The 19237-nt window shown below is 38.0% G+C and overlaps 2 protein-coding genes across 2 annotated transcripts; one reads left to right on the plus strand and one right to left on the minus strand.

Moving 5' to 3' along the window:
• Positions 1-3689: 3689 nt before the first annotated feature.
• On the minus strand, positions 3690-6949 carry LOC147506687 (GDSL esterase/lipase At5g33370-like). The gene is made up of 5 exons (XM_086558739.1): positions 6309-6949; positions 5766-5893; positions 5415-5657; positions 4157-4409; positions 3690-4063 (listed from the first exon to the last, which is right to left on the minus strand). The coding sequence occupies exons 1-5, from the start codon at positions 6553-6555 to the stop codon at positions 3831-3833; spliced, it is 1104 nt and encodes a 367-aa protein (XP_086414865.1). The 5' UTR covers positions 6556-6949; the 3' UTR covers positions 3690-3830.
• Positions 6950-10748: 3799 nt separating this feature from the next.
• Positions 10749-18714, plus strand: LOC147506688 (RNI-like superfamily protein). The gene is given in 17 exon segments (XM_086605816.1): positions 10749-10863; positions 10936-11047; positions 11275-11345; positions 11433-11607; positions 11698-11771; positions 12770-12872; positions 13541-13583; positions 14606-14668; positions 15180-15409; positions 16533-16653; positions 16732-16835; positions 17191-17304; positions 17395-17519; positions 17522-17561; positions 17671-17817; positions 17895-18040; positions 18434-18714. Coding segments are annotated over 17 exon segments (1884 nt in total). The 5' UTR covers positions 10749-10799; the 3' UTR covers positions 18586-18714.
• The last annotated feature ends 523 nt before the right edge of the window (positions 18715-19237 follow it).

Here is a 19237-nt window from a genome sequence, read left to right on the forward strand (position 1 = left end):
GCCGCAGGATAGTCGACGAGGTCGTTGTCGAACCGGTGCCGCATTGGGGTTCACATTTAATTTGTGGCATGCGAAGTTAGGATCGATTCCGGGCACATCGATATACCACCAAGCAAAACATCTTTATTCATAGATAAGAAATTTACAAGTTGTGATCCGAAAAGGGTCGAGGTTAGCCCCTACATACACAAACTTGGGGTCGCTTCGTGCCAAGATTCACTCTTTTCTTTTTCTCGCCGAGGCTTTTACACCTGATGACGCCGGGCACCGCTTAGCAACTCGCCATCGGAGGAGATCCGAACACCGGTGGGACGACTGACCGTCACCGAATGTGGAGCGACCTTCTAAAACGCCGCCAGGGTATCCACGACACGGGGGGGCCCCGGGCCGCAAGCACATTGATGGAGCGGTTCGCGCGGACAAATTGTGGGCGGCTTGATATGAGCTGGACGATCTCAAACTTTAACCGACAAAGGTATCGACAAAGGTACCGACGCGTTGTTCGATGCTAGAGGTCCACGGCGGGCGCATCGAGGACTCGGGTGCGAAAAGTGCGGTATCGGCAAATGGAGAGAACTTCGCCTGGAAGAGCCCCCTTACGCTCGCTTTGGCGGGGTTGGACTTCGCGACTAAGTCCCGTGCTATTGTGGTAGCCGAGGGGCTCCCCAGTGGGCGGGAAGCAATTCACGAAAGCAGTGCATTCGCTGATTGGACTGGTTGCAATGGTACGCCTAAGAGTTGATTGCTCAAGCTCCATCATGCCTCGAGGTCCGGGAAACGGAGAACTTGATGTAAAGTGGATGGTACGGCCTTTGCATCCGATGAATCCAAATACGTCCCGAGGATGGCATTGTATGGATTAATTTTCGTCACGAGAACGCAGAACCGAAAGTGTTACAGGTAATCTTATCTTCACGAGATCCCACCGATACCGGTAAGATAATGTCACCAATGGGTCGGCTCTCGAGCCATTGAACCCGTAAAGCGGGGGCGATTGGGTCTACGGTGAACCGACTTGGGGAGGTTCATCTCTTGCATAGTGTGGTAAAATAGATGTCACAAGAACCGCCAGTGGTCGATCAGACGCGCTTTGATCCGTCCGGGCCGCTGATTTTGACATGAACGACCAATCGTCATTATGAGGAAGGCAAACTTTGCTTAAGTCGGCCTCGCGGAAAGTGATATCGCCGCTACCAAGCGACTGAACCACGCTGGGCGGAGAGCCTGCGAAGTAAAATGATAGACTTCCCCGGAAGAGCCCAACCCGACGCCTTTTCTCGAAGAGGTCACTTTAATCGTCCGGAAAGGTAATCACATGAATAGTGCGAGCATTGTCACGATCGGACGAAGTGCGCTTCTTCTCGCGGACGAAGATCGATCACGAACGCCCTCACCGCGAGGACGGACGAGCATTGCATTTTGGCGGTAACGGTGAGGTGGAGATCGACTACGCATTACGACGAAGCTATCAACTTATGACGCAGTCGCCATCGAATGCTAGTGTAATGTTTGATATAACCAGCTTCCACCGTGTCTTGAGATAATGCTTGAGCCCCCAAAGATGCATCGGGCCATGGCACTTTGCTTTATGAAATGCACAAAAAGGCTTGCCAGTCGATCCGCGGTCGCCCCGATGTTTGGCCGAAAAATGAGGCGCTTGATCTTATCCAAGATGTGGGGGGGAGCGAGACAATAAACTCTCTCTCACCGTTATCCGACGGGCACGAAGCCGGGTGCAAGCGACCGGAGCTTTCTTGCCCCGCGGGGAACGACCGATCCGACTTCGGGCGACCTGCGGGCTCGCTAAACCACGGAGTTTTAAGGTTTCCTCTGAACTTGATGTATTTGTCGACGCTGAAATGTAGAGCTCTGGACAAAGGTCTCTGGCGTTCCTTCATCAACGACCTAGCAAGGTCAGCCGCTCGACTCCTCGGCAAGCATTAGAAAAAGCCGCCAGTGGCGAAAAGATTCTTTCAAGCCACTTTCCATGCCCGCCAGCTCGCCTTGAACCGCCCTAGAATTCACGAATAGTTTCGCCCTCCTTGAAAGATAATTGAAACAGAAATCAAGATCGCCTTCTTCCCTCGCTGTTATAATGCATCGGCCGGGCGAACAAATCGATAAGTCGCTTCGAAGGTGTTGATAGAATCAGACTCCAATTGAGAAGAACCAATCGAGAGCGCCATCCTTTGAGGTCGGCCGGAAATAATCTGCAGATGGAGATAATCGAACTCCGGGCGAAATGTAAAGTGCCGACTTTGAATATAGCCCGACCACATACGACCCGGGCGAAATGTTTGCCGCCGTGCACATGAAAGCGTGGCTGGATAAAGTCGCGGTGGAGAGGATTTGCCGAGGACCTCTGCGGTGAACGGAGATGCGCCGATACGCCTTAAGCATCTTGTGTACAACTGCGGTCGAAGTCTTTCTTCGCAGAGGTCTGCCAATTCTTTTGGACAACTCGTTAAGCTGCTGATTAACGTCATTGATGCTGTGTTCAGCTCCGTTTCCGACTTGTTGTTGCTGATAACTATCCACCTGAGCGCGTAAGGTAGCATTTTCCTCCCTGAGCAAGGAAATGCTCTCATTCGCTATTCCCAACCGCAAAGCAAGGTTCTGAACTTGAGCTTCTATGCTAACCATGCTTCGTGGGCTGGAGAATTAGAGATGATCTCAAGTGGCTCTCCAGTAATCGAAACCACAGACGGCGCCAATGTAAAGGAGCGTTTTGGTCTTCTCCTAATTACAACTAGGGAAGAACGGGAAGCGGTTAGGATTTTGATGTGACCGAGGTCGCCGTGAAGCTTAACCGCCTACGATCTCTCTCTCGCTTTTTCCTTTTGTGGGGAGAGAAGAATCGTCCGGACGAAGTTCCAAAGAGGTGGTATTTATAGAGTTTTGAGAGAGGAGATCCTTCCGACACGGTATTCTTTTGTACAAATGTAGGGTGGAGATCGCGGATGAAAGTGTTGAATTGATCCGTTATGATTGGGGGTAGATGCGGTAGTCCCTATTTCCGGTGTTGAGATTACCACTAAGATCTTGGCAATCATTACACCTGGTGGAGTGTGTTTCTATTCGCCGCTCAGATCCGGCAAAGTGTTCGTGACTTGAGATATCTTCGATCGCACCACCTACTCGAAATGCTTCTTCGGTCGGTCTTGAGGTCGCCATTCATCTATGCCGCGACACGCAGGTCCGCTAGTAAGGCTTTGTTCTCGTGTTTGTCTTGAGGTCGATATCTTCGGTTAAGCTTATGCTCCGCGAAAAGCGATGCCCTATGAGGATATCGCTCCCCTACAATCGGTGTACTAAAAAAACAATATATATAATATATATCGGATATATCACCGATATTTTGGGCCTTGGTTCTATGAACCCACACATCCCCATTAATTATCAGAACGTCCATATTTTGTAGCCATCCAATCGTACACAGGATATTCAACTGGAATCACGTAAAAATTAGCATAATTGTACTTTCGTATATAGCTTCTCTTTTGTACATCCATTGGGTTAGAAGTTAGATTACCCAAAGGAGTTCTGTACTTTGTAAGTTTTCTATATATGGCCCATTGAGAAAACATGCCCATCTTCTTATACTTTTGCCAAGGCTTCAGAACATATTTCATGAAAATGATCCATAACATAAAATCTAAAAATCAAAGTAAGCAAAATTGAGATAATTGTTGCCCATAACATAAATGTAGACATATATTTTACTAGAGGGATCAATCAAGGAAAACATGTGTTTGCTGGTACACTAATAATTTTAGAAGAGAATGCGATCATTGAAAAAGTAATATATTAAAGGTTCCTGGAAGAATTAGTTAGGTCTTAGCGTCCAAGGCCAAAATGGTGCTGAGATTCATGGGGTGCATGTACTTGTTTGATCCAGTCATGATTTGTTGAACAATGATCCTGTTTGCTCTCTCACTTGGATGGAATGGGTCCCAAAACGCATATATGTCGCGGTTGGGGCACAAGTTTGAAGCTGCCGTGCATAGTCCAATTCCATTATATGGCCCTTGTCCACAGCATGCTATCCTTGAAGTAACAAAGCCTAACAATATACATTGAAGAAGCAAAGTGAAGCTTAGTAAGAAAAAAAAACTGTCAAGACTATTATTGGATGGCATTATAGCGCTCAACTTACCATATGCTTGAGGGTTGGAGACGAAGTTCAAGGCCATATTGTTGGTATTGGCAGCAATGAAGACAGCTGAGCCTATTTCACTGTTGATTTGGTTTATCATTTGTACAAGTTGGGGGTTGAACAGTCCCGCAGCTCTTTGTAGCTCAATTGAACAACCACCATTTGTACTTCTTTGGGCTAGTTCTGCAGGAACACAACCCATTGGCCCAGTTCCAGTCACAAGAACTCTACGGGCTCCGAGATTGTACAACCTCTGTAAACAGTAACCAAGAGTCGAATATAGTCAACAGTAATTCTAAATTTGTAATAAAATTGGACAAAATTATGTGGAAAAGCAGACCTCAGATTTGTTTGCTCTTGTTGTACATTTGGTGAACATACTAGTAAACGTAGTGCTCAATAATTTATCAAGTTCGCAATGTCAATTGCTTATGACAGTCATCCTAAGTTCCTAACTACTCTGATTGAAACAAAACCCTATATAGGTTTGAAATTATACTGTACTTTCTTATATGCATGATGCATCTCCATGCACAATGAACAGATGGTTGGTGGGTCATTTTCTCCTATTTAGATGGGGTGGATGCCACTTTTGCGTTACTTACTGTGTAGCGTTTGCATTCTTAGTTGTGCAATGCTGGTCAAATGTACTGGAAATATATGCAAACTCAAACATCAGATGGTGGTCTATCAAATTCTATCTTTTAAATGAAAGATCAGATGGTTTGTTGGGATTACAGACCAGAATGGACTAGACATAAACACGTTGTGTGCTCCCTTACTAACATGAGACACGGCGTGTGTATTGCTGGAAACAAAATTATTGTGGTCCTTAGGGTCCCTATTATTTTATTTTTTTTCAATTAAATGAAGCTCTGTCAACCTCATTAATTCATGGTTAATTGGTTATGTAAAGATTTCAATGCACACATGGAAGAATTGAATATCTCACCAACCAATCACGTTATTGTAATTTGTAAGTACGAAGTAGTAACAACTAAAACAACTGAACTTTAAGACTCTTGGTATGATGGTATCACAGTTTCCTACCCATCCATTGCCTCTGGCGTACGTTATGGACTGCATCTACTTCTATAGATGGAGAAGATAGGCTGATATGATTTACACAAGTGCTAAACTTTTAAGACGCCCAAATTACTCATGGATGCATGAAAGTTGTTCTTTAATTAATGAATTTCACTAATTAAATGCAAGTATAAAATGCAGTAAATGATAGTAACTAGAATAACCAACTTACGACTAGAACTTTTCTGTATTCGGAAATGACAAAGCGAACGTAGTCTGGGAGAGCAAACTGGCGAGATCTTGCCGAGAACGGGACCAAAAAATAGTTGTTAACAAAGTCATTTCCACCACAAGTGATGAGAACAAGTGCTTGATTCACTAGTCTCTGTGTCTGAGCAGCTCCAATGAGCCCACTTACTCTTTGCTGATACTGTTGGAAGTACTCTAATTGCCTGCCTATCCTGATTATGTTTATCTGTAGGCATTTAATTCAATAAAATTAGTCATTTCGATTAATATTTAAATCGATTAAGGTCCATCACTGTTGGGGATTAAAATTTTGGATGTGATAGAGTTGGCTTACAAATTGGATCCCAGTGTCATTGAGGACACCGATCCCAGCGGAGGCGAAGTTGGCACCAACAAGTAGTCTCTGTCCTCGGAGGTCTGGGCTAAGATATGGCAATGTGGATTCGGCACCAATTGACTGACCTGTTCCATTACAACGTACATAATTTTGATCCAGTTAGTTATAGACAATTAGACAAGCATATAAACAGTTAAACATGTTACCCTACATATGTTATAGACATAAATTTGGACCACTTGATTAATTTTAAAACAAATCGGGGCACAAATTGAAGTTTTAGCATATAGTGCCTCAACAGACAGGGCCAACTAAAACATTAGAAGTTGTTCATTACTTCATTTACAATAAATTTTCCGTGTAAAACATCCACCAAAAAAGAGAGAAGAAAAGAGTTCATGCAAAAGCGTAATATGTTTACTTCAAATTCTATCATATATTCATTTCCTATAAATTGTTATAAAGGTTATACAATCCAAATTCTTACGTTTAAATCAAAAGAACTAAAAGAAGAAACGGCAAGGGGTAGAGATATATTACTAATGAGATCTGGGATGTTGAAGCCATTTGAGAAGCGGCCAGTGGCGCGGTGAGTTGGATAGTCAATTCCGTAAGGATATGCGTCTGCGCGAGCAGTGGTGGCCAGGTAATTGTTGTTGCCATTGTCCACGAGTGAATCACCAAATACAAAAAATGCACGAGCTTCAGCTTGATGAACTACATTAATGCTCAGCACTAGAAGTAGGACAAGTACCATGGAAGCAACAAGAGCTGAAGAGCTAGCCATGAAAGATAGATAGATGTTTGAATATAGCTAGATGGTTGGTTATAGGAAACACTCTAAGAACAGTTCTATGTGTTTCCAGTTTGGCAGTTTCTCCACACCCAAGTCTGACACTGAATATATGCAAGATTAGAGGAGCGTCCTTATATAACAATTTTGGTCTTGTGAGTTGTGACACTATTTTGAACTTAATTGATTTTTTTTTTTTTTTTTTTTTTTTTTTATCTATTTTTGAGAGAGAGAATGAGATAAAGAGGTTGTTCGACTTGTATTTTTAGGCTGCCACATATGCATGAGAGTATAATTTTGGCTGTAAATATATAGGCAGATTTTTTTCCATATTGAATGGCATTCTGCAACAGCTGCCAATGCAAGCTTATGGACAACCAATTGTGTTGCAAGCTAAGCAATTTGTAAGCTGAATGAGCAAATAAACCCTATAGGGATTTGGGTCGCAATCAACTGGCATTGTACTTTTCTGCCGAGACATGATTTTCCCATTAAATGTACGTACTAATTGTGAGACTTTATGAGATACATGCATGATGGGGTTGAAATTACACTGGAGAGGACGGAGGAGGGCTGCGCTGCAAATCCTCCGACACAGTTTTGTGGATGAGATCAGGCTAAATAATCATAATATCATTCTTGTCTCTTTTATTAGCACTGGTTTGCACTTTGCACAACATACTTGCTTTGCTGAAGGATATTTCTGTTTCTGAGGTTAAATTTGTACCTTAAAAAGGATCAAATGAATGTAAGTAGTCCTAGGAGACTAAAATTTAAATAATTCAATGGCATTTACAACACCTAAAGAGAAGTTCATTTCCAATGATATAAGCATGAATCGGTACTGTTTAAGATAAAACACACCAAGGATTGTGCTTGTGGGCGCAAATTACAAACCTGTTGGGGACAAAACAACGTTTTGGTCAGGTATGGTATATTGGTATGGATGATCTGACAGAATCCTATGAAGTATGGATGATCTGTCCATTTTATCTTTTAATTTTATTTTCTATGGCGAAATTTTAAGACCTTTGCAAATCTGCAAGCATGGACTTTCAAAGATTTGATTACACTAAAAGTACATGAATTTTGTCATTTTACATGGTTTTGTGCAATATCAAAACACTGCCAATTGTTTGTTGGAACTTGGAATGCTAAATATCAAATTGGATTGGGACATATACAAATTTGACATGTAATTAAAGTGGTGATTCTTAGTGCAATTGCATGTTTTAGATTAGATAATATTTTGTAAGTGTGATATCCTAGTTGTTCTAAACCGTTTTCACAAATAAATTAAATAGTTTTTAAGTTTCTAACAGTGCACCGTGAAAAAGAACTAACGGTCTACAATAGTTTAGTTTGTTAAGTACATTCAAGCAAAAAAAAAGGTTGTTAACTACACTTCTTATTCACATTTCATAAGATCCAAGCTCAACTGCTCAAGCACACTAATTAACAAACTTATATGGTGTCAACTACCGCACTTTTTTAGTTAGGGCCCAATGCTCGTGTTTATTTTGCATTAAGAAGCACAACAATACGATACAACTTCAAATAAGAAACACTTGGTTGTAATTATCACGTACTGTAACATTTTCCCTCTAGATCGATTACTAAAACGAATCCTTACTTTTTTTTTTGCCTTGAAGAATCCTTACTTGTGTGCAAAGATTTCAAGATTTTTGTTTGTTATGCATCGACCAATGCGTGAGTGCATTGACGTCACCTCCACATTTTTATACAAAATCCAAGCCTAATGCAACAAACTATTTGACCTAAAATCAGGACCAGCTCAAGTTAGGCGAGGTCTTTATTTGCGAGGCCTTTATTTCCTAGGCCATTTATAATCACTAAAAAAATCCACTCTATCTATATTGGGAAGACAGAGATGGCAGATTCTAGCCAAGTCATTGAAATTGACTTCCATTATCCTCTCAAAACTTTAGCAAAACTCAGTTTTCAAAATCATTATCAGCAAATCCACATATTTACTATTAAATTGGCAATGAATAAATGTGTCTTGGAGAAAACATTGAATGTGATAATGACAACGAAACTGATGAAGACTGTGATCGGGTGTGCGGGTGCGCTGGCAATAGAAGAATCTAATATGTTAATACCTAAATAAAGAGGAACTAACAAAAATATTGTACGCGAGTCACTTGAACATCACCATAAACGCAATTATTTTCATCTAAATAATGTATCAAACACAGTAGCGCAGGAAGGCATGGTTCGATTGTTCGTTTATAGGATTTTGAGGGCTATAGGATTTTCATGGAGGAAACAGCCATATATTTTACTGAATGTTAATCAGAGTATGAACTTTACGTTGCTTATGGTAGATTTGTGCATGAGCTGATGAGCCTACCTAAAACATAGATCTATGACCCGTAAAATTAACATTTCGCCTAGGCTTGAAACTGACTTATTTATGAAGGTGTCAGACTTGGATAAAAGTAGGAATATGGAGCCATGTGAATAGCATAAATTTGTGACCTTGTGGGGATAAAATTTTAATGTGAGTAGATGAACTCAAAGCTGGATTTGCTTTTTCTCAAATGGTAAAAAATACAGTAAAGCTTTATGAGGTTCACTTAACACCACCTACTCCTACAACAAACCCCACACACAGGGATGAACTATCAATCAAACCAAGCAAGCACAAACACCATAATTACAACACCATCTCTACTTGTTCAGTTGTTCAGTTGTTCTTCCCTTTCACAACCAAACTATGAGGAATCTATTCAACTCGTTTCCCGGCCATTAATTCTCCACCGGTACTAGAAACTTAAAGTACTCATGACCATATGCAACTTTTTTTTTTGGTTAAGGACCATATACAACTTATATTTGCCTATACTTTACTCCCTTGACATTAAATTGACAACCTGTAACTGACACTATGGTCTTGTGCTTGCATTTATGTAAATTTAACTAGCAGAAGTCCATGGTAAATGATATGTCAATGCATTTACAGTTACATATTTCAGGGGAAACGTACGTCTAAAGTCTAAAACATCAGGAAAGAAAAATTCTATACTTTTTTTCACAAGTTTTCGCAAATGTTTTTTTTTTTCCTTTAATTTAATGCACCGAACAACCATTTCCATGCTCCACATGAAATAGATGTTGGACATAGTGGGGCAATTTAATTTTTTTAATATTTATTTTTCGCTAAGAAGTAATTGTTCGTATTGACAGCAAAAAATGAAAAAGTTAATTTGTTTTTATTTCCTTCCATGGTAACACGTTGGCTGTGAGGCTGTCAATGCATTCAACAACGAGAACTATCCCAGTGACGTCTCTCTGCTTCTTGTAGTGATAAACCATGTACAAAACGAGCATGCCTCACAAAATTCAAACCCGACCCTTAGTCCCCAGAGCATAGTCAACTTTGTAACTCTTTTATTACCCTCAAAGGTTTATATGTTTATATAGTAGAAAAACAGCACATCAACTTAAAAAAAACACATAAAAGCTTCTCGTGCAATTATGTGATGGGTATTTGGGCCTGGTGAGTCTTGGAGCTAGTGATAAGAGTGTTGCTATGATAGGTGGACCAAGGAACGAAAACAAGTGTTTATGGACAAAGTTATGATCTAGGTGGACATCGGCAAGAGCCTTCGGTAAGGGTGGAATTCGAGCTAAAAAGCCGAAGTGTTTATGGACAAAGTAGAGGTGGTTGAGTCTACTCAAAATATAGCACATCGGCAAGAGCCTTCGGGCTAGGTTCTCTTCAAGCAACGTAAGCCTTCGGGCTAGTGTCCCTCCCAACCCTCCGGAGTTGATGAGCCTTCAGTCATGTAACTGGTGTGGGTCAGCCCTCTAAATATTTGAAAAAATAAAAAAAAAAAAACCTTAAAAAAACATCAATTTATACAAATAAAAAACTTTGCAAAAATTAACTAATTTGTTTTATGTATCATAGAATTTCGCAAGTACCACTGTACCAGTAAGACATGGATATATATATTTTTTCATCAGATTACAATACTTCGAATTTGGGAGTTGGGACAAAAGAATTTAAATGACCTGATCAACAAACATTTTTGTGTCCTCTTTGCAAAGCTGTCCAAACTCTCGGGCCCTGGGCCCATAATTTGTCGGACTTGGGCCAACATAGTTATTCAATCTGGATTGGGCTGGGCTGGGCTTCATTTCACTCTAAAATACATTTTCAGAAAAATTCTCCATCCTCAAAATACAAAAAGCTCCAACACTATAAAATAATGGAGAAAGTTCCCTCTCTGGTTTCCTTGTGCATTGAAGCAGTTTCAACTCAAATCATAAATGGTAACTAATCATATACTCATTACACTAATTACCATATTAATCATGATTAGCATCATTCTGTTTTTGTTTCAGGTAATCATCATTATTATGACTTGGAAAACATATTTGAACTTCCTTCAGAGCTGTTTGATAGCTTAATTACGAAATTACCAGCATTGGGTCTTCACAAATTGCAACAACACACGTTAGTTTTCTTCTTCTTACTTAAATTTATGTTCTTTTATGTATTTAGTAGAAGAAACATAGGCAAGTGTTACATGTTTTATGTTTTTTTTTTTCAACTTTTTAGCTTGTAATAAAGAATTATGCTTTAAGGGTATCTACAAAAATGAATGATATTACAAATACATAGAGTAGATGAAGTCCTATATTCAATCTTGTTTATTGTGCTCCTATTCGTTTTATGAACAGGTCGTTGTCTACGCATTGCAATGGGCCAAGCAATGATGGATTTAAGAATGGGAGAAAACGTGGAAGGTGTCGTAGTTGTGTTTCAGTTACAAACATGCAACAATCATTCAATCCTTGTATCTTTACATGTGAACTCTCTATTGTATGAGTTTCTGTAGATATGATGATGATTTCAATATGGCATGGAAGAGGTTATTTAATATCGCGGTGGCCTGAACGTGCGAGACAGATTTATCCAGCGGATCAGTTGACGACGCAAGGAGTTGTAGGATTTGAACAAATGAGCTGTAGTTCTGAGTGGCATCAGATGTACTGGGAATCACATTTACAAGAGTATGAAAAATGTATTGAAATGAGCATTGGTCTGGTTCATTAAGTCCAGTGCGAATTCAGCTTATTTACAAGATTGTTTATTTGTAACAGATGCTTGGATCATGTGTCAGAGAAAGCAGTCCTCCCTTCTTTTGATGGACGTATTGGTGAAATAGCAATTCCAGGTAAAACTATACTAGAATAAGGTCATATACTTTGTTTTTGTTGTTGCTTGTGATGGTAGTGGTTCTGCATTTAGCATGTTGTAACTTTGTAAAGTTCTAGAGTTCAATTTCAGTTGTTCGACTTATAAAATATGTGAACTTCTGTATATATGTTCATCTTAATGGCTGAAAAACTTATTTAATTCTGGAATCTGGAGGCATACCTTCAACCAATAGGAATCAAAACGATAAGGTTGCAAGGAATGCTGGATCATTTCAGTCAGTCGTGAATATCTTCCACTAGTTTAGGGCTAAAAGTAACTGGAGTTGAGTTTATTCAATTTATAAGATGAAGTGTACATAATTTATTAATCTATATAAACTCGTCTTGCATGCTTTCAAATGGTAGGGTACACTGAACATCAATCCAATCTTGATGTTGAAAGAAAAACAAGAAGCAACTACATTAACAACCTCTTCTATTGCTGACTCCACGGAACCTAAAAGTATGTTGTGCATACTTAGGTTGACTGCTTATTGCAGGGAACCTGGTTTTTCCGTCTACTGTCAACTTTCCGCTCTTTTGCGAAATGAATGGTGAACATCTTAAGATCTATACAAAGCATACAAACAATTTGTAAAACATCCACTCTCGGAGTTATTTAGGTAGTTTGTTGTGATGTTTCTTCAGATTTATGTATAATTTGGAATGTGGATCGTGGCAATGCTGAGTTTGTTCGATAGTGGTATCATTTTTCTGTTAGGATTGATGTCGTATGATAAGTTGCACAAAGTGTAAAATTCGATTCAAGGATCTTATCAGAAGTACAAGTAACATTGATTTTTTTAGGGGACTATTATGCACTTTTTTTTAGGCCTTATATATTTATATAGAAAAACTACTTTGATAATCATCAGCAAACGATAATATGATAATTTAGTCATCAAAGTGCTTGTTTGTGTTGCCATAGTGTGCTGAAAGTGAAGGAAATCTGATCATCATATTTGATTTTCTACAGGCAGTATTATGGAGGGTATTGGTCATAAGATGTGCATGTGTGGCTCAACCTGTGATTACTCGAAACTGCATTATCATTGTCAAGAATATGTGTGCTATGCCAGGTATTTATTTATTTATATTTTATTGTGATGTACTACTCATTTTGATATTGTTTGTCTTTTAAATATGTCTTGTTCAATTGTCTAAGGATGCATGAACACATTCTTCCTAAAGTTAATCTTTTATTTGGCGGGCGACTGGGCATCACATATTGTTAACTACCACTCTGACTTAGATCTACCAGAGGCATGCACATTCTGACCTTAGGACCTAGGCAAATCTTCAATTCTTTCTCTCCAGCAACAGGATGTACCTTACTTGTAACAATAATGATTTTGAGGTCAGATCCCACCTTAAAGAAGTATAGGAGACCACTTTCTCTCACAAAACTATGTTTCATACAAAATAAGAATGATATACTCTGGTATCATCTCTACTAACCCCTGAGTGGTATTTCCCCCAATTTTGAATGTTTATTTGATGATAGACTGATAGTCTTGTACCTAGATCATGCTAAAATGCTACTAGAACTCCTGAAAAAACCATTGGAAATCCATTCACCGGAAGAAAATGAGTTTGCAAATATCCTTATTTTTTTTTGTGTGCACGTAGATGTCAAGCCGCAGAATATTTTAATTCCATAATGATTACTATCACTTTATTTCTTTACTTATGCATATGTTGTATATCTTAACAATCAATGAGTTGTGTGTTTGTTTCCTTTATGCAGATGTCTAAGACTTCAAAATGTCCTTTGTGTTTCAGAAACATGCGTAAGTAACATCTATTACACAATAACAAAATGCAAACATCGTTGTGTCATAAAGGACTACCTAACCTTACATACAAATGTTTTGGTTGGCGATCTGTCCGGTCTACAAGAAATAGGGTGTACTTTTAATTTGATGTGACTTTTATGATGCATATTTGTTTTACTTTTTTTCTAGTATTAATTAACCTGTAAAAATGGAAAAAAAAAGGGGTTAATTAGAGTCCAATATCAGTTGGTCAGTTAGGTCAGACATACAATATGAAAGTTATAAAAAGACATAAATATGAATATATTGAGGGTCCTCATATATATAGGTGGCTCCCACTAAGAGCTAAGCAGGGCCTGTTGCTAGTAAACAATTGCTCAATTGTTTTTCGGATTGAATATGTGATTCCAACGTGTGAACCTCACTATTGATGCCCAGAGTCATTTTCTTTTCGTCTCGCAACTTATTCTTGGTGAAGCCCTCAGTCTTGACATCTTTCTCAGCACTACTGTCTGAAGCTTTTATATGTTCTTCAAGTTTACTAAGCTTCCAAAACCATTTTCTTCCTGTACTTTCTAAGGTCTTTCGTCATATTCTTTTTGCAAATTTGCTCCCCAATTTTTTTTTTAATCTCTGTGCCTTCAGGGATAACATCCTTCACCTAAAACTAGCCTTTTTATTTTAAACAGAAAGTCATCACATATAACATTCTTGGTGCCATCACATACCACTGTCACTTTATGATTGCGGGCAACAGCATTAATTTGGATAATGAGAAAAGTATTACTATCATGAATGAGGAACTCGAGAAGGCATGACATAGCAACAAGAATAACAGCAAAATAGCCACTCTATGTCATTTCTGATATTGGGATAATCTGTATTGAGTGATGTGATTATGGGTGAGAATGGTGACCTGCAGATGTCTCAAAGTTAAAATGCAGGAAGGAGAGCTTAAATACGTTATTTGTGAAAATCCACTTTATATTTGCAGCCCATGCAGTTCCATTGCTAACATCCCTATCATTTCATTTCAGGATTTATTGAAGGGCAGCAAGTTGCATAGTTTGGTTCTACGCAGGATAAAGTCGCAAGAGCATGTAAGGATATCTTCTTGTTCTGTATCTGTACATATGCAAGGATATCATCTTCTTCTGTATTTGTACTTATGCAGTCAAAGGCTCACTGGCTCAGTTACCTGGCTCTAGGCTCTAGGCTCAATCAAGCATCTTGTGCTAATGTCTCCCTAGGCTCGGTCCTAGGGGTGTCTAGTGTCCGCATAGACCTCCAGACTCACCTCCAGTGCCTAGTTACCCTTTAATTGCATAGTAGACAGCTGAACATATGCTACCAATGCATTCATTAGTAACTGTTATAATAGGGTATAACCAACAATATCTTCTGATTACATATTGTTTATGCTCAACTGAATGATAATAAGAAACAATGAGAATAGAAAACCAGAACGCCTGAATGTGAAATGGAACTCCAATCAGTTGCCTGCATCTAGAAATCACATAATTTCTAATAGTAAAACTAGACGAAGTTGATAATTTTCTCAAGTTTCATTTCATGCTTGTGATTTATGAGTTTCTATATGCAATATCACAGGTTAACGGAGTGTGCAATCTTCTGAGACAGAATAGTGAAACATTGTCAGTACTAGACTTCATATATTGCAAGCTTCCTTCAAGTGCTTGGCATGCAATTTGTGATTCTCTATCCACAAGGGGCCTTCTAACACATGGGATTAAAAACTTCTCTGTCAAAGCATCACACATTCTGGAGAACCATGAAGTTTCATTGCCTTCTGGATTTCTATCTTTTCTATCATCAGGAAGGTAAATATGCTACTATTTTATTGCAGTTATTTCTTGATTAACTTGTGATTTTAATCCACCCCATCTTCTTCATAGCACACTTCAAAACAAACCTTTTCCAGTTTAGAGTTGAATGACTTCAGTGTTTTAGTTGAAAAGTAATTATTCTTGTAACTTTTTCTTATGAAAAGAGTTGTTTTCTTGTACTACATGGTTCAAAATTTTGCGGTCATTGGAAATTGTGTAAAAGCATTATTCTCTTTACTAAAGCCGTAAAGCATTCTGTTGGAATACAACTGCAGTGTAAGTAATGAACAGTGGAATATCATTCCGGAAACTGTTTGTATGGATCCAAAGGTTCTATGTTACATACTTGCCACATGTTACCAAATCCATATTGCAGATAATTGCCAATTTCCATGTCATGAATCCATGTTGGCATAAACTCAGTTCTCGTTTATAATTTTTTGTTTTCACTTAAAGTACCCTAGCTTGGTCAAACAGATGTTAGTTTCCAAACAAATAGAGGTCATGAGCTCTTCATGTCCCCGGTAAGGGACTCAAGAAGAGCAGATAATTAATGTGGTCCCTATATCTGGTATCTCATCCTATTGCTTTGTATTCTCTTATTAAGTTATTATATATATAATATTTGTATTCTCTTATTATACATATAATACATCTCTATCTTTACCGATAAAAAAAAAGAAAAAAAAAGATAAGTCTCGGCAGTAAAATCTCTAGTTGTAAATGTTTGAGTTCTAGGAGGACATCTCATGAGGGTCGGACTGTTAAAGTGCTCACAATAACTGTTAACGTGCTCACAATAACTGTTAACGTGCTCACAATAACTGTTAAAGAGTTCTATACTTGGTATAAGTTTCTCTAGCTGAGGAATATAAGGATGAAGCATTATATTATAAATAGAAATGAAAGTCTGTATAGTGCTTGTTAGAGTTCTAGGAGGACGTCTCCTGAATATTTTAGGCAGTTTCTATTATTGTAAACCCTTATTTTTCATGTATATATATAGTGAAGTGATACGAGGCCAAAACTAACAAGGCCGCATCCTCTTTTTTCAAAACATTTTCTCCATTAACAACAATACAATTTTACTGTAAACTTGCATGGTTTCTCATCTCAGGTCTTTACACTCGCTAAACCTTTGTGACAATCACTTGGGCCCAAACTTTGCGAAGTTGGTTTTTGATACCCTTCTTGGTGTTTCTTCTGGTCTTTCTATTCTTGACCTATCTGAAAACAATGTGAGTTGTGCATGCACTTGATGAGCTTATTTGTCAATATTAAGCTATAACAAGAGAAATGATTGAATATCCTTGCAGATTTCAGGTTGGCTTTCTAGTTTCACTGGGAAGTTCTCAAGCAGCATTCCTTCTTCTTCAGTGATAGGAAATTCATTGTGGTCATTACAGGTGCTTAATCTAAGGTATCAAGTAGATATATTTGGTTTTCCCTTCCATTTGCTCATTGTTACTGATGTTACTGATGTCATTGTAGTTGTTGTTTGACTATATTAAAATACAATATGTGATAGCCAACCAGAATATCTATGTATCCATTGGGCTTCTCTGCATGTTTAATTTCTTTACTGGTCCCTAGCATGATCCCCTGGTTGAAATCCACATGTTCACCAAGTTCTTCTACAGATTTAGCCTCTGTACAGATATATGACACGGTTGGCTAACATGTATACCTTTCTTTACCTTAGATACTTAGAAATGAATAATTTTTAGAGGATATTAAAACCACAGAGATGACAAGGTTGCTATTTCTTACATCAGAGGAAATAACCTACAGAAGGAAGACATAAGTAGTCTTAAACACTGCCTTCTTCACATGCCTAAGTTGGAGCGTTTGGATATCAGTGATAATCCTATTGAAGATAATGGAATAAGGTCAGTTAGCCAGTTTGGTAGTACATGTTTCTGAAACTTTTGTATGTTGATAGGCCAATGTTCTTACTTGACGTGATTGAAATGTTTCAGGAATTTAGTTCCCTATTTTGAGGAGATCTTGGAAAGAGACCTTTTATTGTTTGATTTGAAGATAGAGAATTGTAACCTTTCTTGCAATGGAGTGAGTGAACTGTTAAGAAGCCTTTCACAATTGAAGCATTTGAAAGTTTTTCAATTGCCAATAATGACCTTGGAAGGTAAATATCTCTCTGTTTTGGCAAAACGTTAATATGTGTTCCTTAGTTTTCTGTGTTTTGGAGGATTAATTCTTTCTTTCATTCTTCTTTGTCAATATTTTTATTCCAGTGAAGTAGCAATACCATTGGCAGAATTGTTGGGTGAATCTTGTCTTAGAGTTCTCAGTATTGAAGATATTGAACTTGGATCATCTGGCTTCCTGGAACTAAGCAAGGAATTACCAGAGAAAGTAAAACTAATGGAAATAAACATTAGGTTTGTATTATGATTGAAGTTCTTCTGTATGTGTGAAGCATTGTAATGGGAACTGATATGTTCATAAATTTTTACAGTAAAAATCGTGGAGGAATAGAAGCTGCAAGTTTTGTCTCAAAACTTATTTCACGATCTCCAGAACTTGTTACACTCAATGCTGGTTATAACTTTATGCCTTCAGAATCACTGGTGGCTATATGTTCTGTTCTGCAACTTTCCACAGGTAGTCATCAAATTCCATGTTGTGTTTTTTTCTTTTAAAGTTGATTTTATTGTCTTCCATTTGGTTTCGCATCCCAAGTTTATACACCCCCATCATATGTAACTATGAAACGATCTCTAAATTTCCACTTTTTATCTTTCCCAAACCCAGCACTTAATTGCCTTTTGTTTAAGGTTTTAGCTCCATAGAATTTCTCTTGTATTAAATCCATATTCAATTATTGATGTTATTTTGTCCTGAAACTAATTTTCTGGTTATGAATCATGTTGTTATGTGAAAGAAAGGAAGTGTTAGGTTTTCTGTCACTCTATTGTCTTTGGTTGAGCAACAACAATAAAAGTGAGATACAAATATATTCCTAATCCTAACTTAATCATCTGTGATATTGTTCAGGTAAATTACAGCGATTGGACTTGACCGGAAACGGTGGGTGCTACCAACCAACACATGCTTCCATGCTTGCAGAGTTCAATGTTCATGGAAGACCTATTGTGATTCTTCCATCAGTACCTGTATTAGTTACTCCACATGATGACGATCCATAACTGATCTCTCCATCATCACTTATTTTGTATATTTGTACTGCCACATGAGAAAAGATGATGATACGAGCCATGTACTTCACTCATCTGATGATCTTATCAATGTATCTCATATATATTGTTTTAAACAAACTAAAATTTATTATTATTATTTATTAATTAGTGGATAATGGCTTAGTTAAAAGAGGACAAGAATAAGAGGAAGTGGTTGGGTCAAGAAGGGAAAAGACAGTGGATCTTGGAGTCTGTTAAAACGTCAAAACCATCATCCTCAATTCCACACTAATCAATGGCATATATTAGTAAATAAACAAGAACCCAAGGGGTAAACATAGTAATTAGCAACTAAACTAAACCAAGGCCCAAAATATCGAATTTGGTGAATATTTCAATGTACTTAAAACCAACCGATATATATTGAATATATCCGATATATATTAAATATATCGGAAATATTGGAGATATATATAAATATTTTTACAAGTCAAAATTTGTTTTGTATATTGATATATTATAAATATCGTCAATTATATTGAAAATATTGTCATTATATCGGTCAAAGTCAATAATATTTGGTTAAAATCAATAATTTATATCGGATATATTATATATATCAGTCGATATATATCATTATATAGGAAATTGCGATATATAT

Source organism: Coptis chinensis, chromosome 4 (assembly GCF_015680905.1).
Source record: "Coptis chinensis isolate HL-2020 chromosome 4, ASM1568090v1, whole genome shotgun sequence".
Lineage (NCBI taxonomy): Eukaryota > Viridiplantae > Streptophyta > Magnoliopsida > Ranunculales > Ranunculaceae > Coptis > Coptis chinensis.

Excerpts from the sequence above, each read along its gene's own strand:
- LOC147506687 (XM_086558739.1), bottom strand. The coding sequence starts at position 6,555 with ATGGCTAGCTCTTCAGCTCTTGTTGCTTCCATGGTACTTGTCCTACTT. Across the intron at positions 5,658-5,765 it reads ATGACACTGGGATCCAATTT|ATAAACATAATCAGGATAGG; the intron begins GTAAGCCAACTC and ends AAATGCCTACAG. Across the intron at positions 4,064-4,156 it reads CTCCAACCCTCAAGCATATG|GCTTTGTTACTTCAAGGATA; the intron begins GTAAGTTGAGCG and ends GTATATTGTTAG.